Below are 24,514 nucleotides of genomic sequence, written 5' to 3'. Positions count from 1 at the left end.
TAACATTTCCTAAAAATTTCACTCTCTTTCATTGTGTTAAGGAATCTGTCCAGCAACAAGATCAGGGAGTTGCCGAAAAACACCTTTAAGAGCCTCTCCAAGTCCCTTCTTAAACTGTGAGTAATTGATAGTCTGGTTGCAATTAAAGAGGATTACAGAAGGGGATTATGGTTTATTAGATGTACAAACACTTTGGGGATCTCCAGATTTAAGGTTGAATTCAGAGAACATGCCTTTGTCTTACTATTAATGCCTCCCAAGGGAAATAAACTCAGACAATGAAAGCATCTGAACACCCACACAAGTGTTGTCTTTTATTCTGGATGATTAGACCTCTGCGGAGGTTGAAGGTGGGCCGAAGCTTTGATGGGAATTTGTTAGGTCACAAATCTCATCTACCAATTAGAATGATAAAGTTATTTGTCCTGCAGGTGCAACAGAGCTAACAGGAGACTCAGGAAGATGTAAATCAATCAGTCTAAACACACCCACTCAGCCCTGGGAAGCGTTCTAATAAGCCAGATTAACTGAATACACATGTGTTGGTGTACAGAGCCTTTTAAAGGAGTATTATGTGGAACAAAAATGTTTTGGTCTTGTGGTGGACCTTACTGTCAGATGTTTTTTGTAGTGTTAAGCCATTGAGAATTGGCCTTGGAAAAACACACATTTGAATTTCAATAGACTTTTTTTTGCTTCAGACATTTTGACTTGTTGTTGACAGGAAAATGCTTGTGCACCTGAATACATGATGATCATGTTCCATCAGCTTCCTGTAGGATTTACAGTGAGCCAGCATTCACAACACCAGAGGTGCATCTCACTTCCCTTAAATTGCATCCCTGGTTCCTCTATTTGCTTCCTCTCCTCGCGTCTCAGTCAGTCCCACCGAGGAAGCACTGGAGATACACTAGGAAATCATGGGAGGAGAGAGTAAACAAGGAAATGTGTTTATAGAGGGATGAGACGTTCTTTCATCTGAAGCGTCACGTCACTACATCAGCTGAATGGGCCGAGTTAGTAACAGCTTTCAGTTGTACAGCTTCCCGTAAGGCTACTCTTGTGTATCCTCACTCATAGCTTCTTGGAGATCCCTACTCATTTCTCGCTCTTTTGGGCAGGAATTAGAGCTTTGAGACGGTCTTTATGAAGGAGGGCCAGAACCACTTCTGGTTCAACCAAGGGGTGAGGAGCTATCAAATAATGGAAGTGAGATTCATCTCAGGTCTCAGCAAATGAGAAATCTGCTTCCAGTATTCATATTATTACATACCTAGTCCCAGAAACATTGCCAGACTTTGCAGGAATTTTGGCATACTACCCACAGTCCAAATTGCAGGTCATGTGAGATACATTTTTAAATGCACCACCATAATAGAAACAGCTGTAATACAATGAAGAAAATGAACAGAGCACCACACTCACTGACAGATTACTCTTTGTATCACCGCTACTGGGCAGAATACAAATTATAAATGGCTGTGTTAGTATATTTGTGCCATTCATGTGTGCAGCGAGTCCAGCTCAGCTAGAAAAGGACTCCAATGCACATGTAGACCAAGAAAGGTCATACGCATATAGAACTTCTTTGACAAATATGCAAGGTGAGCAGCTTCTACTGGTATAAATGCGAGCTGTCTTGGAACACGGTGTCTGTTCCTCTTAATACAGTACAATTATGGTACTTACAAAAAAAATCTAAATCTGTCCACGGGAGCTGCTGCTTCACCTAATCAGTGCACTCAACTAAAATGACCATTTTGTATGCACACTCATACCTTTGACGTATTTAAATATCCCTGCAAAGATCAGTCATTAACATTTCTGGATTCGTGTTCAGTAAAAAGATGTGGCTTGTGAACTGTTTTTTCATTGAAAGGATGAGTAAGGACTAATGATCCTGTCAGTCAGAGAACTTAAATAATGCTGGTATAGAGTTAATGAGCTTCAAAATGTTGTAGTTAGTAGTGAATATGAAGCAGTAGGGAACTTTCTGTGATATGAATATCAGAAATGTGTTCAATAGGCAGAGTAGTTAGATGAGTTTGTCACAAAAACTTTAAATTGAGTTGAAATCAGTTTCACACAGTCTTTTATGCAGTTCCAGTCATTATGCGTCTGTGGACTAAAGAGTAATTGATGCCCAGAGTTACAAACTGCTGCTGTCTGTCAGCCTGCTTTTAACATTTCACAAGGGAACGATATCAACTGGCAAACTCACCATAGGACAATTTATTTTACAAATTCTTCAATTGAACACATACTTCAATGTGGTGTAAAGTCTACAGTACAGAAAGTAGATTATATATTATTAAAATGCTTCAAATCAGTCATCTCATGTTGCTTGATACACTTGACAGTGGTACTGTAAAATGCAGTAAAATACCCATCATTCATTCCACAGTCCATTTTTGGAAAAATGGGAGGCGTCCAATTTCTATTACAATTGTTGTACAAGTTGTTATAATGAAATTAAGTCACCGCAAAAGTTATCTAAATTTCATCGGCAGGCGCTTAACGCTGCAAAATTATGCTTTATCAAAAAAATATATATATATAATATATTTGCGGCTGTGGATAGTAAATGTGAATTTTGCAAAATTGAAAAAAGAAACTATCTAACATCTATTCTGGGAGTGTCGGTATTCTGTGGAGTTCTGGAAAAGAATTAAAAAAACATTTAAATATTCAAAAGAATCACAAAATTAAATTGAAAGCAAAAGATGTTATTCTTAATTACAATAACAAAAACAAAACAATACATTGGATTGTCAACCAATTAATTCTACAAGGGAAATTTTATATCTTGGCCAGCTTTTAATCACTTCAGAATTGAATTTTGGAACTTTTTGGAGTCTATCCAAATTATTAATGATAAAACTTTTTTGTATAACTGATCTACTGCAGGATTTTTAAAGGAATTGTGATTATATAGCCTTCATTCGATTCTATCTTTTCTTTTTTATTGTTTTCTACCTCCTTTTTCTGTTTATTCATTAAGTGCCTTCCTTAAATTCTATATATATATTTTTAATTTTATTTATTTAATCATTTTTCCAAGAAATGTTATAACATGTTTGTAAAATTTGCTGATTAAATAAATAAAATAAAATAAAAAAGAGGAATACATCAATAAAATCCCTACAGTTTAAACTGCAAAAAAGTAAAATACCCATCAGAATATATCCAAGCAATGATGACAATGACACACACACACACACACACACACAAACACACACGCTTGTGCACGCACACACACATTCACAGACTCTGTAATTTCAGTGTAAAAGTACATTTTACTGTAATTTAGCCAGACATTACATTTCACCCAGGCATGCTATATTTAGTTTGTAATCATCTGTTCTTTGTTGCAGAAATATCTCCCACAATCCCCTCCTCCGCATTCACCCCAGCCACTTCCACCACCTGACACATCTTCAGTCTCTGTGAGTACACTCAAGCGTGCAAATTAACTTGCTGAAGCCAGTTCGATGGTGACATATGGTCTGTTTTCTATAGGGCGCTGGAGGGGATAGAGATCCCAGACATACAGACTAAGATATTTCTGCCTATGAATAATCTTTCCCACATGTACGTACAATCCTACACAAGTATCACAATCCTCATATAGGTCTGTCATCACTGAATAACCCAACATGATTTCTCTCTATCTTAATATTTCCTCCATTTTTCGTTCTTTGTCTTCTGTCTTTCTCCCTCGTTTCTTCTGCTATCGCCTTCTATTTGTGTGTGTTCCTTTTTTCTGCCAGCTACTTTAAGAAGTTCCAGTACTGCTCCTATGCACCCCATGTCAGGTCCTGTAAGCCCAACACAGATGGCATCTCTTCCTTTGAGGACCTGCTGGCTAACGTAGTGCTGCGGGTGTCTGTCTGGGTCATGGCCTTCATTACTTGCTTCGGTAACCTCTTTGTTATCGGCATGAGGTCACTGATACGAGCAGAGAACAACCTGCATGCTGCCTGCATCAAAGTCCTCTGCTGTGAGTAGTCACACCACTGTACTCTCAGGTATATGTGTAAATACAGAACAGAAGAGTTGTTCATGGTGCTGTTTGCTTGTTGTGAGTGAACATGGGTCCCCCTTGAAAAAAATGAACAAAATGCCTACTGGAAATAATACTTGAATACTTAAATAAATGTAACTACCGCCTGTGCATGCAAGTGTAGCTATCCCAACAACTAAAAAGGGAAAATGTGTCATCAAACCGTTCCTTAATAAAAAGTGTAGGAGTCATATAGCCTGGGACCAGACCTCTGAGTCACTCCTCACATCACTCAGCTGATGATGAGGTGAAAAGGAAATTACAGTTCATCTGTTGTATCAGGCCTTGAGGTATATACTTTGATTAAAAAAAAGGAAGACTGTTCAAGAGTTAGGTAAACTCTAGCCTTCAAAAGCTGACAGAGTAGAGGGAATCTAATGGAGTCTGTATGGCAGTAACAGTGCTATTGTCCAGACTTGTGCAAGATCAACCACATTTGTAATTAAAAACATTGAAATCAGTTGTAAAATGAGACCAGGGGGAGCAAGACTGCACCATTTGGGGCCTTTATGCTCCTCATTTGTTATCCAGAGACATCTTTTGATGCAGTGAATTCTTAGTTTTTGAAAGAAGAGTAGAATAAATTACAGAGGGCAAGATGTGGGTTAGATGTTTTATATATTTTGGACAGAAATAAAAAAAAAAAAGTTGCAGTAACACTTTATGATAAAGATTGAGAGTGTAACGCAAAAACACAAATCTTTCAAATTCGCTAGTTTTATTCCTTGTATGACAGTCAATTACAAGGACCCTAAGTGTGATACATTTCCCTACCTTTTTAAATATATTGCTGAGATTCCAATTAAAAACATACTTACATATTCAGTTTTAAAAAGATTTAGAGTTGTTATCGAGATTAATTTAAAAAATGACCAGCAATAAGAAGTCATATTCCAACAAATAATTACACACAGCAAGGAGGGGTTGCTTCATAAATCAAAGGCAAGCACTTCAAAAGAAAGAAACATTTTTAACATTGATGGATTTAACTCTCTCCTTTGTTGTGCACTTGCGTCGTGCATTTGTTTCCATCTCCTTTGCCTTAGTGTTGTATTCTCAGTCAATTTTACCTGTATAACCACCATCAGTCTCTGACTCTCCCTCTATGTGGCAGGTGCTCACCTTTTATTAGAGTGTCGATTTTTTGAAAAAACACTGTAGCCATTAAATGACTCAGCAATAACACACTTAGTCTCTCAAACGCACTAAAACACCTGCACACAGCAACAACCAGACATGTCTGTCCCTTGCAAGTGATTACTCTTGGCTGATTTGGAGTGTAGAAAGTTCTGTGATATTTAAATGAGAAAGAGTCATGTTTGTTACTATGTGTCTGATCGTTCAGGTGCAGACTGCCTCATGGGTGTGTACCTGTTTTTTGTTGGAGTGTTTGATGTGAAATTCCGCGGGCAGTACAATCGTAACGCCCTGCTCTGGATGGAGAGCGTGGAGTGTCGGACTATTGGATTCCTGGCCATGCTTTCCTCAGAGGTAACTTCATCCAACACATTCTCACTTCCAAATTGGTTTAGTAAATTATAGTGGTTTGATGTGATATAAATCCTTTCTGCCAAGCATCTTTCTGCCGGAAAAGTCTTACAAAGTCTAAAAAGCGACGAAGTACAAACAGGGAGGAGGTCACGGTTGATGAATTAAGTAAGGGTTATGCACAAGACATTCATCCAGGAGGGGTTTGAGTCCTGTGAGAAATAAAAAGTCAATGTTAACTTACTATTTTTATACTTAGTTGACCTAATATTTTCAGTTTTCAGTCACAGTTTGGTTAGGTTTAGGCAACTTAACTACTTGTTAAGGTTTAGGAAAAGATTGTGGTTTGGGTTTAAATACAGTAGATCTTTTCACAACGTTAACTGCGTGTTAGAAAGACAAAAACTACCTTCTCCCATGTTCCCTCCGTACGCAGACTTTGGCGCTCTTTTTAGCAGTTGCTCTGAGCGTGTAATATTGCCGCGGATGTGTTTACACGGATGGAAGTAAGTTTCAGGCTGACTGGGTCTCATACAGATGTCAAATTGTGCCTTGTGCATCAGTATCAGGGGCTGAGGGCAGCTGACCAGGCTGCCATATTTGACCCCCTCTTACAACCACACACTGCAAGACATATCCAAGATATGTCTCTATTCTTTTTAAGATGTCAAATACACACTCTTATTCTGCTGATACTGATACCATATCAGATCCAACATTTTATCAGCCCAGAATCCCGCTACTGTGTAGGCTCGGATTTTAGTTTGCCTGAGGCAGAATTTGATTTTCATCCGTTGGTGCTGTGTTTCATGCATACAGGGTGAGACGCTTTCAAAGCCTTTATGCTGAATTTAACTCTTAAATATATCACCATTCATTTTCATAAAATCTGTTTTATTGGTGTGTTTTTTCTGACTGACACTAAGAATGCATCAAAAGACAACAAAAGCAAACAGATGTATAAAGTGCACGGTTTATAAAATAAAAAAAACAGTATCACTAATGTTTTATGTGAAAGGACTTCAAGGCATTTTGGTGAAGCGTGACTTTTGTGACAAAACAACAAAGGGCACCTTTTAATGTGGATTTATCACGTGTGGCCAACACCCAATCAGATTGATGCATCCTTAACTGACCTCTGATGTCATGTGCATATTTTTGTAGATATCTGTGTAAAACAACAGTGGACTACATTATTCATTAATTAAGTATTCTACTGAGCAGTGATTAATGAACCGCACCAATAAATCATGTATACTTTGACTTACTGCAAAATAAATAATATCTAATATTTAAGCAGAAATCAACAAACATGAAGGTTGTGTTAAGGTAATTTGTGCAATGAAGAGACTACTTTTCGTAGCTGATTGTCAAGTCTCAATTGGCCTTTACAAAAACACTTGAATGCCCCAACAAGGAGTTTTGAAATATGCCCTGATTCAACAGTATTGGTACCCATTTCAAATCTGCATTAAAAAAAAAATGTTACTTAATCTGAAGTATGTTTCAAGCCTCTGCATTCTTCTATCATTAGTTTAAGCTAAACCCACTGTCTATCTGGAATGAAGGAAATCAAAAAAATTAATGATATGCTTTGGAAAATGATTGGCAGAATTGTTATTGTAAGTTGTTAAAACACGTTCATTTAAGATTTTTTTTTTCCTCAGGTGTCTGTTCTCCTTCTGACCTACCTGACTCTGGAAAAGTTTCTAGTTATAGTCTTCCCCTTCAGCAATCTGCGGCCAGGCAAACTTCAAACTGTGGTGAGCTACTTTGTACTACCAATACAGAAAAACAGGGGAAATAATTGGGTGCTAAAGGTCTTATTTTCACATTAATGGAATTCGATCCTTTATGTGCTGTTTGTAAAAGGTACTTTACTGCTCAGTTCAGTTGTTTGGTGTGTAAACATTTTTGTGTGGAAAGATTGAGCTATTATTGTGAGATATTAAGTGTTCTGCTAAGCGCTCAGCCGGTGCACTTTAGTGGCAAACATTTTGGGGCCTTTGCTGTTGCTACATTTAGAAATAGCGAAATTATATACTGCTGATCTTAGTAAGGAAAAGCCAGAAAATCTGTTTAATGTATGGAGGTGCAGCATGTCCGCTTTGGGTCAGAGAGAGACAGATTTATATGTAGATGACTGCACGGTGTGCGTATGCGTGTGTGTGTTTGTGTGTGTGTGTGTGTGTGCGCGCGCCTAATTCTTTATCAAGATTAAAGAAGATTCTTATCAAAACAGCTTTTGACCCTTCAGTAAGGAAATAAAACTAAGTCATTTTTGGTTCACTTGGCTCAACTTCTTCAAATGCTGTGTTGAAAAACGTAATGACCACACTAAGATTACAAATTAAGAATAAAATATTTTAACATAGGTAATAAGCATTAAACAGCTGTGTTATTTCACAATCACTGCCTCAGCTGTGTGGCTTTCAGCTGCCATATCATATATCACATAACACTATTACTTTGCTGATATGTGCCAAACCTTTTGCTGCTACAGTTTCCTCAACCTCCTTTTTATGCTATATTGAGTTATTGTTGATTTAACTAAGATCTGATGTTCTCATTTGTTATTTTTAAGAGATCCCTTAAAGAACAGAGCATTTTCAGCCAATTCTGATAGTATTACTATTTGCTAATAATGCTCCTTTGTCCTTGATGTAAGTCTGACTGAAAGCGGGAGCTTTGTGAGAAAGCTTTGCCACATCATGTTTTCTTTCTCAGAGAGTCTAGAAGAAGGTAGCGTCTGAAACGACTATTTAGTCAACAGGAGACAACTAGACTGAACTAAATGTTGTTGCTGTAGTTAATTAAATGTCAGTGAAAGTGTGGCAATCCAATGAGTCCTCAATTTGCTTAACTCCTTTTTTTTGTGGTTGGCTTTGTAGAGTACGCTGTCAGAAATCCTAACACCATGTTTGCCATCCCACTACAAGGTGGCCCTGGCCTCTATCTGGGTCCTGGGGTTCATTATTGCTGCTGTGCCCCTGATGAATGAGGACGTGTTTGGAAACTACTACGGACGTAATGGGGTCTGCTTTCCCCTGCACTCTGACAGGCAAGAAAAACCTACAGCCAAAGGATATTCAACAGGGATTTTTTTGGGTAAGTTGAAGAAAGATTTTTTTTTTCTGTGAGACAGTGATGCAGCTTTTTTGTGTTTGCTGTTTGGCACTCGAGGGTACCTCCAAATGTAGTGGTTACATTTAAGAGAAGGATACTTCTTTAATCAAAGATGAAAAAAAAACCGCTGTATAGTGATCAAATGGACTGAAACTAAAATGTTAATGTAAGGATATCAATCTAATCCCATTTTAAACAATGTCACTGTGCACCAACTAACTAACAGAACAGGGAACAGCATTGCATGTACGATTGGGCTATTACACTGCAAACACCATGGCTGGCACACATATACTTGGAGGCTTATGCTTCGACGCATAGGTCCAAGGTTTGAGTCCGAACTGTGACCATTTCCTGCGAGTCTTCCACCTCTTCCTCTCCCCTTTCTCATCTAGCTGTCATGTCCATTAAAGGTGGAAAAAGACCAAAAATAATCTTTTAATGAAAGAAAAAACAAAAACAATGCATGTTTAGTCTAGGTCTTTATAACTCAATGTTCTCACTAAGGACCAGTAGAAGTCTGCCAACAGTGATGAATGGAGTGCAGGGGATATTCTGTCTGAAAGGGTGCCAGCAGTAACATCGCAAGTCTCTCTCGCTCTCTCTCTCTCTCTGGGGGGGAAGGGGGTGTATTAAGTAGATTTACTCTGGTCGGGACATTTTTGAGGTTCTTCTACTTCACTTTATTATTTCAGTTCCATGCTCTTAACTTCTACTCAGGACCATTGCATATTCTGGACCATGTACAGAGGCACTCTCTATGGGAACCATTCCACATCCACAGTTGTAAATTTCCTTTGTGGGAGCTCCTCACATGACGGCCCTGTGTACTCAGTCACCTTTCCCCAGTGGCGGTTCTAGACAAAGGAGGGGCTAGTGTTTAATCAGGGGGGCACATTAAAAATGGCAACAAATGACATTCAAAGATTATAAACTTTATTTTACTTTAAAATCATATAACCATTTATTTTGTATAAGAGTGAGTGCAGGTGCAAGAAAGGTAGGACCATAACAAATGAAAAATGTCTACACGCATAGCAATATGTAGAGTCCATCATGACAGAATTCTCATGCCGTGGATGAAGATTAAAGCAGTTCGGCCTGAAACTCCGTCTCCTGTCTCCATTTAAATGGTTGTGAATATATTCAAGTCGGGCTGCACTCGTAGCTACGTCATTTTTGGACTTGCAGATTCCCCCCCGTCAGACGCCCTACTTCTACTCCACTACATTTCAAAGGGAAATGTTGTGCTTTTTACTTCACTACGTTTATTTGGCAGCAGTGGTTTCAAGTTACTTTTCAGTTTAAACAGTACAATTCGTTGTTAAATATTAAATTAAATTACCAACAAGTTTGGCTTTTGACCTTTTAGAATAAAACAGTTTCTATTTGGGGGATTTGGGGATTTCTAAGATTGGAAAAAAGTCCCAAAAAAGTAATACAAATTTGTGAAGCCGAGCTTTTGTTTCTTGTTCTTTGGTGAAACAATTATCCAATTATCCCACAACCTCTCAGATTTATTTTGGAACCCTTTGCAGGGGGCTCGACCCTTGTTGGAAACCACTGGACTAAACTATTTAACTGTAATTAATGTAACTGTAAAGTAATCAAAACTGACTCGGCCTTGATTGCTAAAACGTTAAAATGCTCACTCATTGACTCATCAGTATTAATTATTTAATACTGTCACATATAATAATATATCAGTCACATGGGTCTTTTTCTTGCAGAATGCAAATGTACTACTTTTTAAATTTATTAAAGTATATTTAATGATAATACTAGTTTTAAAAATGCAGGATTTTGAATGCAGGACATTAAGCCTACTTTTAATGACTTTTGCAGTAATGTATTGGTACTTTCATTTAAGGAAAGGATCTGAATACTTATGTATGTGTGTGTGTATCCTTTAGGTCTAAACCTGGTGGCGTTCCTGGTGATTGCCTTCTCCTACTCCAGCATGTTTTACTCCATCTATAAAACCGGCATCAATGCCACAGACTTGAGGAGCAGATTGCACAGAGACGTGGCTGTGGCCAACAGATTCTTCTTCATAGTGTTCTCTGATGCCCTCTGCTGGATTCCCATATTTTTGGTGAAAGTCCTCTCACTATTGGAGGTGGAAATACCTGGTAAGAAATTAAACTGTGTTAAGGATTATTTACATTACTTTAACATCTTATAAATTGCTAGATCTTCCTGCTACGCACCCATGTTCTACTGTTTGAGCCCTTTATTACCAGAATAGCCAATAAAAAGCGTCCAAAGGCACGCACTGCATAAAAATATGGACAACTTAACTCCTGTTTACTTTTAGGCACCATCTCCAGCTGGGTAGTCATCTTCATCCTTCCCATCAACAGCGCCTTGAACCCCATCCTTTACACCTTGACCACCAGCTTCTTCAGAGAGCAGGTGGAAGTCTTACTCTGTCGTTGGCAAAGAAGACACATCTTAAAAAAAGACCGCAAAAGCCTCACCTCCTCTACAATCTTCATGGACACGTCACGGCCTCCTTGTTACCAGCCACCAGCCTACCTGCAGTCACTTACTGGCGCAGATCCCCGCTATGCCTAAGGAAGCAGGAACCTTCCTTGCACTTTGTTAACTAATCACAGAGGGCCTGTTGCTGGTTATATCTTGAGGCTCCCCCATGACAGTAGCACTGTTTTAATGAGACTGGCTTTCCAGTGGAACAATATTAACAATCATTAAGCTGTCTCGCCAGGCTCTAAGGTGTCCCACATTCTAAAAATGACAATTAGACGCTTTTTTTTACGCTAACGTGTACACACTTTGGTTCAGTGTGTTGCCGAAACTAACTTCCACATGTGGATATGAAGAGCCAGGGATTGAACCAGCAACCTTGCAATTAAACGATGACTCTCTGTACCACTTCAGCTACAGTTGCCCCGATGCGTGCCTGCTTATGTGGCCATGCAGTAAAGTGAAGATAGGAATAACGATGGATGAAAGGATGAATACCAGCATCTACTGTCCATCTCACGGCCACCCAGAGGACGGTCAGAGCGGATTTAAAATGTCTTAAAAATCAAGCAAGAAAAGTGCCTATTGTACTTGTAGGATACATAATGTCCCACATATATTTAGTGACCCCTTTAGTCAGATTATGGATATGGATGTATAGAATAGAGAGAGTTGGGAGATGAGCAGCCAAATGTATATCCTATCTCACAGGCACTTTTCTCCGGAGTGACTTATGAATGAAGCTGATTGAGTCACAGGTGTGACACTCATCAAATGCTGAGCTGAGAAACAGGTTCAAGGATAAATGGTTTTAGTCAAAAAGTGGAATTATTATGCTGGGATTATACAATTTAATTGCAAATCAGCATTATTTTTATTTTATATCAACAAAAAACTAATCCATATTTGAAATTCAAATGCCAAAATCTCATAGAAATGCTAAATCCATTTTACATGCAATTTAAATATCTTCTTAAAACAATTAAAATTAATAACTAATAGGTAATTATGATAGCCAAATAATCCATGCCTTTATTTATGCTCTCAGTTTCCTCCCTCTGTATTTCTGATCTTGATGTTTGCCTTGGTTGTCTTTTCTTTTTCTGTCAATTTCTCTTGCTCCATCAGTTGTTGAGTTTACTGGCCTGATTAGTTTTCTTAAATTATATTTCGCTCTGTAATATCACTTTTTTAGAGCCGTCCCTACACAGAAATGTAGGAGTTCATTTGCATGTAGCAGGTTTGATGTGTGATCATGGGAAATTGTTATCTAAATGTCAAATTATATTTAATTTATGAAACAGTTTGAAAATGAAATGTTCAGTAGCCCATTAAATGATAATATTTGACACTTTCATTAAATTTTCTAGAGCCGCCTCTACACAGAAATGTAGGAGTTAATTTGCATGTGGCAGGGTGGATGTGTGATCATGGGAAATTGTATAAAATTGCCACAAATTATATTTAATTTATGAAACAATTTAACAATTTCAAAGGTTTGTAGTGAAGGAGATGAGAATATTACGTGGTTAACATAAAAATGGGCTTTTGCACTTGAATTATGTTAAAATGTAAAAAAGTAATTGTCGGTGTGAATTGTAATGCATTTCAGTAGGTTTGGATTATAATAAATGGGCAAGTCACTTAAAATATGAGAGAAACCAGTCAATATGAGAAAAACATGAGAAAGACTTAACCATCGACAATCACTGAATGTTGTGCCTCAGTCATGTGTAGCAGCAGCTATCTTCCTGTTCCCCACTGAGTGTAAACTGATGCCCATTTCTGACACGTTATTCTGATGTAATGGGTGTAATCTTAATATGTCATTACTTGTTTGTTATGTGCCATTTTATGAACTCCATCTGCATGTGTAGTATGTGCTCTGACTATTTAGGAACCTGAACCAATATGCTGCAGCACCTTGATACCATAAAAACACACTTTTATTGTACAGAGCTCCTGATGACTGAGCGGGACTGGATGAAAATGTTTGGTTGAAGCATGCAACGTATACCTTTAAATCACTAATGAAGGAATGTCTAATTTGGATGTGTTGTCAATGCTTCTATTAATACCTTTGTATACGGATACATAATTTGCCTTTGTTTTTGCTTGGTTTTAATAGTTGCTTTGATTCAATGGCAATCAACAAACAGATGATTTCTTTTTTTATGATATCTATATGTTTTTAGTGTTTTGTCTTTAGGTTGTTGTTATAATTGTTGGAGCTTGTACTGCAAGACAAATGTCCGTGTCTACGGACAATAAAGTGCTATCTACAGTATCTATAGCAGTGAAAGAGCAACAAGATGAGGAAAGGTATACATGTGTACGGATTTATAATGGACTATTACTTCTTATGCTTTGCAAGTGTACATATGTTTGTTTTTGTTGTATAATATTCTGCACATGAGACTTGTCTTCTCAGTGTTTGTTCTGTATATCATTGTGTTTGTTGATGTCAGGTTTGGGATTTTTGTCTTTATAGGTTTCCACAAAGAAATCTGACTGAAATAATAAAAACAAGAACAAACTTGAAGTACATTTAAGCATGTTGTCCTTTTGTGTGAGCAATACGCTATCAATTAGGCTACATGGAAACTAAAAGCAATACAGCAAAAACACAAGATTTATAAAACACCAGGAAAAACACAGAAATAAGTTGTGATGAGTAAGCAACTTTTTTGTTTATCTGCTGAAAAGCTAAAACATGATAGCAGAGTTTTCTATTCATATTCCAAACTCAAATTGAAACTCAAATCTACTACTGTTGAAGACAGTAATATTTTGGTAGGTTGCTGGAATTTTATTCAAGATAAAACTCGCTTCTTTACACATACAGTACAATCCAAGATAGGAGAAAAAAAAACACAGCGCTAAGATCCAAAAGCTGGGATGGTGGCTCTGCAAAATGGTCTCAGGAAAAAACTTGTTTTGGTGGAACATTTGCACCCTGCATAAGAAAACGCAACATACAATATTAACTGAAGTCAACTATTACACAATACAGTAACGTGAGGTATTTAAATTAGCTGATCCATGGTGGCAACTTGCTTTTATCAGTGTATCGCTGTGTGTATTTTGTCCATAACAAATCCCTGCCTGTCGTCCCAAAACGTTCCAGTTAGATAGTCAATGCCATAAACGTGTTGTTATATATTAAATCTTTACAATCATCCCCCGAACAAACCAAACAGGCCAGCCTTATTGCACTATCCAAATTTTCTCCCAAACTTAAATTTTTCAGCATGTAGCTTCCTAGCTCTTAATGTCTGGCTGTTGTTTCTTGAAGCAAAGGAGTTAAAGAATGGCAACAAAAGGAAATCGGAAGGTGAGGGACATCCTGCGGAACATCCGGGGAAATTAATCGATGATTTAGATTAGTAAAAGATAAACAGTATAACCAATAATATATGTACATTCGTGTAAAAATAAATGAAAGTGTTCACATTATGAAATAAAGTGTTGATTTGGATGTGTGAATAGCCTATTAGTAATACGTATTTATAATATTTCAAATAAAAAAAACACGAACACAAATGCACGCTTAAGAGATACTTCCTATATTTCGTCATTTTTTCGTGCAGCTGCCTCGGCACATTGTAGTCATGCCACATGCCGCTTTTCATTTCATCGCTTGATTTGACCGCTCCTACAGCGCTCAGCATCCTTCCGTGGCAGGTGTCCTGCCCTTGGACAGAGTTTCACCCTTAGTGACATGTTGGTAGACACACTCAACAACCAATAGGAAACGCCCCTTGCCTCATTTTTTTAGAACCTCGGGATGTGATTGGTTGCTAAGGGCGGGGCCCTGTCATCCCCGGCAGTAGTGCTGTCAGCCGGGGCGGCACGACTCCCGGAGGAGAGAGACGAGACGGATTGATGAAAACAAGCCACTAAATCACATAAACAAAGAATCCGTGCCAGGAAATGATCCTGTAGTCGCCAAGGTTGACCTAAAAAAGGTACGGTTCAGTTAAATGTCTCATTAGTGCTGTGTCTGGTGGTGTTTAATGGTGCTGTGTTGACTACAAAGACAACCGAGCAATGTCTTGATATTACGATATAAGTAACGCTACCACAGAGGCTACTAGCCCGTTGGCTACCGAGCTAGCTAGAGGCATAGCTGGTTATAATGGTCGACACCCATTAGCGAATAAAAAAATAAAACCTGATTAACCAATACACGTTTCCACGTTTCCTTGGTAGCACAGCATTGCTGCGTTGCTTTGTGAGGCAGATTAGCTGAGCAACAGTCTTTATGTCAACAGCGACGGCGGTTAAATACACACTTCATGATGGCGGTGAAAGAAAATACGCTACACTGCATGTTAGCTACTAGCTAGGTAGCTCACATTAATGATATACCACCCAAGTCACCATTGCTAGTCGCTAACGAATACAGTTTGGGGGCATACATACAATAGACGTTACATTTCGTAGTGCCTGACACGACTGTCTGATACCATGTGAGCCTTTGGACCACTCACTGATGTTTTTCCTCATTGTAGAGATTATTACATAGTTCTGGGTTAAAGATTGAAACATAGCCTTCAAATTGGTCATGGTCCAGTGGCGTGCATCATCCCGCATGAGAAGCTGGGCAGTGCACTTGATTATTGTGCTGCTGAGATGCTCAGGAGTCAGCTTGAATATTTTGTGAAAGAAAAGCCATTGTTACAGCATGTATTATTTACATACAGCCTCATAGCAGACACTGCCAAGTCTTCATTTCTTCAAAATCATACGTTGATTTGTATATTTTGTGTATTGTGTATTGCACTATGAACTGTAAACTCTAAACCCACACTCTAATTGGTTGTGAAGTTAACTAGTAGTTTGCAAACAAAACCACACCATTGTTCAGTATAAAAGTAGTTTCATTTGGAAAGGTCATGTTCGATAGGACAATTAGGGTTGAGGAAAGAGATGAAAAAAAGGGTCGAACAGGGTTGTGGTGTGGCTTGAACGTCTGGGAACCTGGGTGTCAAGACTCAGGGTGGGGGTACGCCTCGATGAGCTTCTGGCTTCATGATCACTGGTGTTTAGGTTCAGGATCTTCATGTTGTAAGGCAGTGGTGTTAACCGCAGAGCTGCCGCGGTGCCCTATGAGGGAAGAGAGGAGTAGAAAAGGGTTTGGGGGGAGGGTTGTGAAAACCAAGAAGAACCGGAGAGATAGGGTTAGACATATTGTATATTGGACCGGACAGGTGTTTGTATAAGTAAGTCACAGGTGGGTCAACTAGTGAGACACAGGCAATTTAAATTAGTGGGAAAAAAGAAATATGGTCTTGTTCCTCAACCTGTTATAATATCTCCATGTATCAGGATGATCATACTTCTCCCCCAGCCTAATTCTTTTCTTTTCATGCTCCTATTTAAATCCCATTCCTCACTCTCCCTCCCCTCTTTCCTTAATCATTACCCTCTCCATCTCTCCAGCTGTTTGGCTCAGCCAGTCGGCAACGGCGACCCAGTTATCTCCATTGTTCTGTGTCTGGACTACAAGTAACCCACACAGACAGCATGTCATGTGTGTCACAGCGCTGTGCCTCTTTGACGTTCCCCCCACTTCTACATATCTGTCCTTAATATACAGTGTAGAGTTTTGGAATAGCTCTCCTCTTCACTTGCCGTTTTTCCCCCTCATCTTCATTCTTGATTCTAGCATTTGCTTTGAACAGAAGCGTTTTTTTTACCACTCAGTTTTTACACTGCTGTTGTAAAGGTCTTTTCTTTATGGTGTAGCATTGCCCACTGTATTACCGATTTAGCATTACTGGGAGGTCATATAGTTGCAATGAATGTTTTTGCTCAGACAAAAAAATCCTTCATTTACATTAAGAGAATATGTTACAGAGCCATCGTTGCATTTCAAGTGTTGCATACGGTAATTTAGCCTGGATGTATCGTGAGCTAAACTGGCTAACCATCAATCAATCAATCAAACTTTATTTCTAAAGCACATTTCAAACAGCCATGTTGACCAAAGTGCAGTACCTTGACATAAAACAATAAGTAGACAGAATACAACACCAGCTTAGTTAGAAGCCTAAATTGAAAGAAACTTGCTTTCACAACAGAATTGATCTGCTTCTCCATTTTAAAATCACAATCCATTTTTACTCCCAGGTTTGTTACAACAGACCTAACATTGGGTTACAAAATGCCCAGGTCTATTTGTAAGACATCAGAGGTGCCAATGGGTTCAAAAACCATGGCCTCAGTTTAACTCTCGTTAAAGTTTAAAAAATGTAAGGCCATTCTGGCTTTAATATCATCAAAACAGTTAACTAATCTTGTTAAATAACTATCATCATTTCTTTTGATGGGCAGGTAGATTAGCAAATCATCTGCATAGAGATGGAAGCTGATGTTATGTCTTTTTAAGATACATCCAAGGGAAAGCAGCTATAATGCAAAAAGAATTGGCCCGGGAATCGAACCCTGGGGAACTCCACATGTGATGGACATAGATGGTGAAATAGAGCCACCAAAACTAACTCTAAAATCTCTATCTGACAATATGACCTAAACCATTCTAAGGCAGTGCCCTTAATCCCCACGCCATGCTCGAGCCGAGAAATAAGGATACTATGGTCAACTGTGTCAAATGCTGCTGTAAGATCTAAAAGCATAAGCATTACATAATCTCCAGAGTCAGTTGAGATTAAAACATAATTAAAAACTCTTAAAAGTGCGGATTCAGTGCTATTAAATGTCTTAAAACCAGATTGAAACACCTCAAGAACACCCTGTGTATCTAAAAAGGAGTCCAACTGTAAAAGAATTGCCTTCTCTAAAATCTTCGAGACAAAAGGGAGTTTAGAGATAGGGCAATAGTTTGAAAGTGCAGATGTGTCCAAATTTGATTTTTTCAATGAGTGGCTGCACCACTGCTTGTTTAAAATAGGCTGGTACAGAACCAGAAGTAAGGTTGCTATTTATAATTTCTTGGATGAACAGTGTTTCACACTTTTTTTAAAAGGCGAGGTGAGACAATATCAGTGGGACAAACTGAGGGTTTAAAATATGTAACAATACTTTTGAGAGTAGAGATGGCTACATATTTAAATCCGTTGAAAAACGGCCGCACACTATGGAAAAGGAGGGGTTGAAAGCAGGAAGTGAGATGCTTGCTCTTATTGCGGCAGTCTTATCCACAAAAAAATTGAGATATTTTTAACAGGCCTCAGAGGATTCTACAGAATAGACGGATTGGGGAGTATTAAGAACAGAGTTAATTGTTTTAAAAAGAACGTGAAGTTTGTGGCAATTATTTGAAATAAAATCTGAGAGATACTTGATCTTCTCAGCTTAAACAGTTCTCTGATAATTGTGCAAACTTTCTCTAAGAATAGCATAAGAAACCTGCAGATGATCTTTTTTCTATTTCCACTCAGCTTTCCTACACTGTGGTCTAGCAGCCCGAGTTATCACTGCCACTGTGTCACGAGCCAAAGCATCTAGAGTTTGTTGTAGCAACCAACGTAATAATGACTTAGATTAATATAGTGCATTTAATAAAACCCAAGGACTCTTTACGCAAGGGAAAAGAAAATAGTAGGCCAATAACAAACACGGACTAAAAATAAATAAAAAAACGGGCTAAATGGAAGGGGGATGTCATTTAATTTTGGTTGCTGACGTACAAGTTATATTATGAATGAAATATAAATATTACATACCTTAGGGCTAATTTGGAGCCAGTTTTGAATTATTAATTTAAATTTATGTATACCGTTTATTGATCCCCAGTGGGGAAATTACAGTTTACACTCTGTTTTTTTAGTAATCAATACACACAGGCTTGAATCACACACACACTCACCATTGTAGACTCAGGTTTTTGCCCATCGTCTGTCACTTTCCCTTTTAGATTTTAGTTGGTTTTTGTTTAATTTCCTTTTTTTTCTGTAATGTTCCTTCCCCAGCGTCAGCCATAACTACAACAGATAACTTCTAAAATAATATAAATATACAATTAGGCCTATACAAAGAAATCTCCTACTACTTTTGACCTGGCTGCCTAGGCTTTTCCGGAGTTACAAATAAATCTGTTTTAACCGTCAGAATGATATGATCATTACAATAAAATGTTCACAGTTTCAGAAGTAATAAAAACGTACATATAGTAACTTGAACCCATATAAACCTGTGAGTGAAAACATTTTTAAAATCATTGGCAGTAAGCATTAAGTGTTGTTCATGTTTTACAGAAAAATGCTTCTTAATGCCTGGTTGTCACCATTTGTCTGTGTAATAATGCAGCAATGGTTGAGCTTCACCAGTATTCACCATGCATGTTTGCGTCTCTCTCTGTGTGTGTCAGACATCAGAATTTGAAGAGGCCATGTAGATGAAAAGTGAAACATCTCTCCAGTTGTACAATGACCAGTTCAGTAGATTCAACCCTTACTTGACAACTTAAAGGCAAGGGTTTCAGAGATCCATCTACACAATATGAGTATGATGATGCTCAGTTTCCTAAAAGTTATTTATGGTATACTAAAATTGCAAAATGAATATGCATTCTACATTTAATTTCAGAAGTTAAATTGTGGTTGTAGCAGTGCCAGGCTTCCATTCTTTATGGTAGTTTCTGTGCAGTAGTGTGTGTTGAAACCACAGTTCCAATGCAATAAATGAATCTCACAACCATCCAATCAGGGATGACATGACCATATTGCCTACTAGAATATATTTATATTTTTTTTATGGCCTTTTTTTCTTTAGTGGTTAGTTGATGGTAGAGAGTGGCAAGAAACGCAGAGAGAGGGACGGAGTATGACATTGTTTGAAACATATTTGGCTCAAGTGGGGACGCTGTGGTTAAATGGTTTCATACATGTTGTTAGTGTGTGTCGAGGTTCTAGGTCATGGTGTCATTTTTACCCAGTGACACAGTGCACTATTTTAGCTCTGTTGCTCCGCTGTACTGATGTTATTGAGCTTCATCCACTGTGGGTAAGGAGCAGAAACTGTGTTTGACCTCCCTCGCTCCCGAGTCAGCTGGAGAACTATCTATCTTTTCTTGCTGTCATCGTTTCCATGGATACCTCCCGGCTCCTCACTCCCACTTGCTAACATAACCTGGTGTTTCTGCCAGGCACGCACACGTCCACACATATACAGAAACATTGGTACACTTCACACCATCACACTCCTTATCTGACTTTGAGATTAGTGCTTTTTTTATGGGCAAGCTCTTTTTGTAAATATTGCTTAGAGGGAAGCAGAATTCTCTTTTAATTTGATTGATCTGATTAACCTGTTTGAGCCTTGTGTGGATATAATTACCTAGAGGTTTGGTTGAGAATTAATTCATTTGACTTGTGTGTTTTGTGTGGTTGATTTAGGACTTAATTGGTCAGGGAATGTTGTTTTTCTGCTGTTAGATTTAATGGAGCTCTAAGGCTGTTTGCTGATGCATTAGTCCGCCATTAGAGACCCCAGAGATAGGGTTACATAACAGCTCTATTTATATGGAAAAGCTGAAGGGCATACTGTATGGAGTGTTTGTATGTGCACATCCACGGCTAATATTTGTGCGTGAATTAATAAATGTGGTAGTGCGTGTTACCACTCCTTCCTTACAGAGTTCACACTCTCTGACAGGCTTTTAATGTCTCTTTGAGGTTTTAAACTCAGGTCCTTCAGTACACTAGACAGATTCATTTACAAAATCTTGCCTGAAATAATTTTCCTGTCCCAAGTTCCCAAGCGGATTGTCCTTATAAAGGAAAAGTAGATTTTAAAAATGAATAAACATATGTTAAATAGTGCCTGAAAAGGTTTTAAAACTGACCTCTTTAATCAGAAATGTGACCAATTGCGTAAGCAGAAATTTTATTTCTCTAATGGGCTGAAGAGGGCACCATTGTAGAACCAATGCGTAGGCCTGATGAGGACAGGAGAACAGACAAAGGGCATCTGACTGTTTTTGATCAGCGGTGGGAGTATCTCTAGTGTGTCTGTTACATTGATAACATTAGCTGACACAACATGGCTAACAGTACTAACATCTAAAGCAATCTGAGCAAAAAATGTACACTCTTTATTGACTAAATACTGTAAGCAGGCCTGAAGCCCGAGGTGGGAATGGGTAAGCAGGTCCGGGATTAGGGTCGGGTATTGTTAGTGATTTTTCACGTAGCAAGCTACTAAAGCAAACAGAAAGCAAGTCGAAATCTACGGTTGGGTTCAGGAAAAGAAGAACTGGGTTGGCTTTAGTAAAAGAAGAAAGCGATGATTGAGTTTAAGAAACGTGATACGCCGGACATAACCCCCGGTCTTCTGGGTGAAAGTCCTGCGTTTTAACCCCGACCAACCTCACCACGCGGATTTTGGCCCTTTCATATTACTCGCTACAACGTAAAATCGTGAATTTTGGATAATAAGTAAAGTAAAAAGGAAATGCACTTGAAGCAAAACTGGTAGCAAAACATGTCAAGATGGACGAGTAAAAGAAGTGAAAGTAGTTGTTTTACTCTGAGAAGACATGTGCAGCACCCTGAGTAGTGTTATGCCAGGATAAACATACTATTTTACTTTGCTTGATAAAACACAAGCCCGTTAGGAATGCACCATTGCATGTATAATGACCACAATCCAACAATAGATTAGTAATTGATAGTGTCATAAGCAAACAACAATGTTGCTTGGTATGTCTTTAACAAGTCAACAAGATGTCCAGTTTAAAATAGTCCTCATATATTTATTTGTGATGGTGTGGACATGTATTCAAAATGTCTACTTAATCATACGGACTCAGTTGCAGCTGTCAGCAGAACAGTAATTTTTGTGATACTAAGCTGCAGAGATTGATTTGGCGGTGTGGCACTCCTATCATTCCTGTTACCCCGCATCCCAGTAAACCCCTGAACTAGAGTCTTGCTGGAGTGCGTAAGCCTAAAGTAAACTTGTTTATTCCCTCAGTTCTCTTGTTAGACCGGGTTGCTGAGCATCCGGGCTGATCTGGGCAACTGTTAACGTGACAGCATATTTGAGTGACAGGAGAAATAAAAGGTTTCCTGTTGTAAAAGAGGTCTTGAAGGGTGCAATTTAAATGATAAGTGAAGGGGTGATAATCAGGGAAGAAGTGGTTTAAGGGGTTAGGCTGCTTCTGAATGTTAGACACCACACCTTTTTCGGCTATGTAGCCAAAAATGTATGTGGTGTCTGCTGATAGTATCTTGTGTAGTATGTTTAAAGGCACAAGTCGTCTAGTAAACTTAAAGCCACAACTTCCACCATCCAAATTAAAAACGTAGGGTTGGTAACGTCTCAAATTACTTTACAGGCTGTTTAATACACAAACTAGACTAATGCTATGGAACGAGTAAATCTAAGAAGTCAATGGGTGTTGAAGTAGATCAGTTCAAATGTTAATGATAATAGTAATAAACACAGAAATGTGTTGATGACACATCCGTTTTGACCTAGACCATTTCTACATGGGAGAGGAAATATTTTATATTTTAGACTGGATGAGAGGCTGTTTGGCACCACTTAGTCTTTGTCAAGTCCCACTTCTCCGAGTTCCAGCTCCATACACCTATTAGCAGGGACATATTTCTGTTTGTTGGGACATCGGAGAAAGACAATAACAAGGAGACTATCACACATGATAGATTGTCGGGGTTTGGATAGACTCAGCGCTATGTGAGTGCATGAGTATTTGCCTGGCTACACCATATATACATTCTAGAATAGGAAAGAAAACCACTCTGGCTTGTTTGCATATTGTCCATAGTATTTTCATGTAGTTAATTGTCTATTACCTATCTATCATAAAGTGAGTTAAAACAATGGTGATTGATGACCACTGATGAAAGCACTTGTGTTTACTGCTTTGCCAAGTAATACAATCTTAGTGTCTCGGGTGACTTTCCCGCCCTAAATTCAAATGCAGCGCATAGTTATTGACGATTTTTACGTCAGTCAGCCGGGTTACGTAAGTCTGTTTGGGTGTGTTTGGATGTCCCAGTCAACCAATGCATGTCTAAACAATGGGTGGAAGGTTACGCTTACCTTCTAATTCATATTCAGTCGGATTTATGTGCAACTTCTGCTTACCAACCAAAGAAATTATAAGGTTAAAATAGTAAAAAACACATAAGTATGATTATCAGTGATGTATGTGGCATGATAATTAACCTCCAGTTTTTTTGTGTATTTGAATAGTAAAATGCATTTATCTGTGATTTATTAGACTTCCTGTGTTTATATAGGGTTATATATTTGAACCTTGTCATTAATGCAACTGTATCTCAGATCAGTGTAATCAACAGTCTACTCATACAACTTTGTAAAAACCATAAAGAGGCTAATTTACATGACAGAGTTTAAAAGAGTGCCAAGGGAAGAATAGATGGGATTATCCTGGGTGGACGACAAATTAGATTGTCAGTATTTATTTAACCTGCTGAGTATAAACACAATTGACTAATCCGGTCAAGCAAACGAGAGCGACACACCTGAGTAGCACATCAAAAGAACCCCAGTGGAGTCTGTTATCATCAGCGGCAATCAAAAATATCTCAAATGTAATATTTTGTTGACCAAATGATTAAAAAAACATGCGGTTCAAATGCATATAACGTCACTGTCACTGTCTCGTGACCCACCCGTCATCACCACACCAGCGCCCTACTTTGTGTTTGCCAACACATTCCTGAAGAAGATTGGGTAACCTGTGTGTGATTGGTCGGCCAGATTTGTCATATAATGAAAGGACAAAAACAGTGTCCTGTTTGTATGTTTAAGAGCGATGTGTCTGTCTTCATACTTGGCTGTTGTTGTACTCCCCTAGGGGATGGCACGCCTCTCTAACTGACTTTGGCACCTGCCTCCCTGAGCTTGTTTGCCACCCTTAACTGTTTCCTTGCCAGATGGTTGATGTCGAAACTGTGGTCCCTAAAATTGTATCTTGTAAGAAAGAAGTTAGAAAAAGATCTGCCATCTTTATATTTTTAAAGTATTGTTTAATGTGCATTGAGGAATTATCGTTGTGAAGGGATATTTCTTTTAAGCCAAGAAGAAAGGAAAATATCTGATTTATTCAAATGTTTGTTTTTAAATGAGAAATACACGTTATACTCTATATAAATTCTATATTTTTCTCTGCTGACATATACTCACTGTCATGCTTTTCATTATATTTACTTTTGAAAGAGGATATGAATGTGGTATTGTTTTCAAACACATGAGCTTTCGGGTGAGGCTTTTAATGGAGCTGATGTCATGAGTCATATGTGTTAGTTATACTTTCCTCTCCGGGGAACCATCACCTTATCGTGGTGGAGAGGTTTGTGTGTCCCTATGAACCTGAGGGCTGTGTTGTCT

The 24,514-nt window shown here is 38.4% G+C and overlaps 1 protein-coding gene across 1 annotated transcript in view; it reads left to right on the top strand.

Moving 5' to 3' along the window:
- Positions 1–11,292, top strand: part of rxfp2a (relaxin family peptide receptor 2a) — a 33,871-nt gene extending 22,579 nt beyond the window's left edge. The window contains exons 12-20 of the mRNA XM_034890921.1: positions 42–116; positions 3,375–3,446; positions 3,520–3,591; positions 3,771–4,000; positions 5,409–5,554; positions 7,219–7,314; positions 8,491–8,659; positions 10,591–10,809; positions 10,995–11,292. Of these exons, the coding sequence (XP_034746812.1) occupies positions 42–116; positions 3,375–3,446; positions 3,520–3,591; positions 3,771–4,000; positions 5,409–5,554; positions 7,219–7,314; positions 8,491–8,659; positions 10,591–10,809; positions 10,995–11,254 (1,339 nt within the window). The 3' untranslated portion in view covers positions 11,255–11,292. The remainder of the gene's footprint in view (positions 1–41; positions 117–3,374; positions 3,447–3,519; positions 3,592–3,770; positions 4,001–5,408; positions 5,555–7,218; positions 7,315–8,490; positions 8,660–10,590; positions 10,810–10,994) is intronic.
- Positions 11,293–24,514: the final 13,222 nt, after the last annotated feature.

The sequence above is a fragment of the Etheostoma cragini genome, chromosome 13 (genome assembly GCF_013103735.1).
Source record: "Etheostoma cragini isolate CJK2018 chromosome 13, CSU_Ecrag_1.0, whole genome shotgun sequence".
Lineage (NCBI taxonomy): Eukaryota > Metazoa > Chordata > Actinopteri > Perciformes > Percidae > Etheostoma > Etheostoma cragini.
Note: the sequence above shows the minus strand (reverse complement) of the source record. Positions and strands in the feature narration are given on the sequence as shown.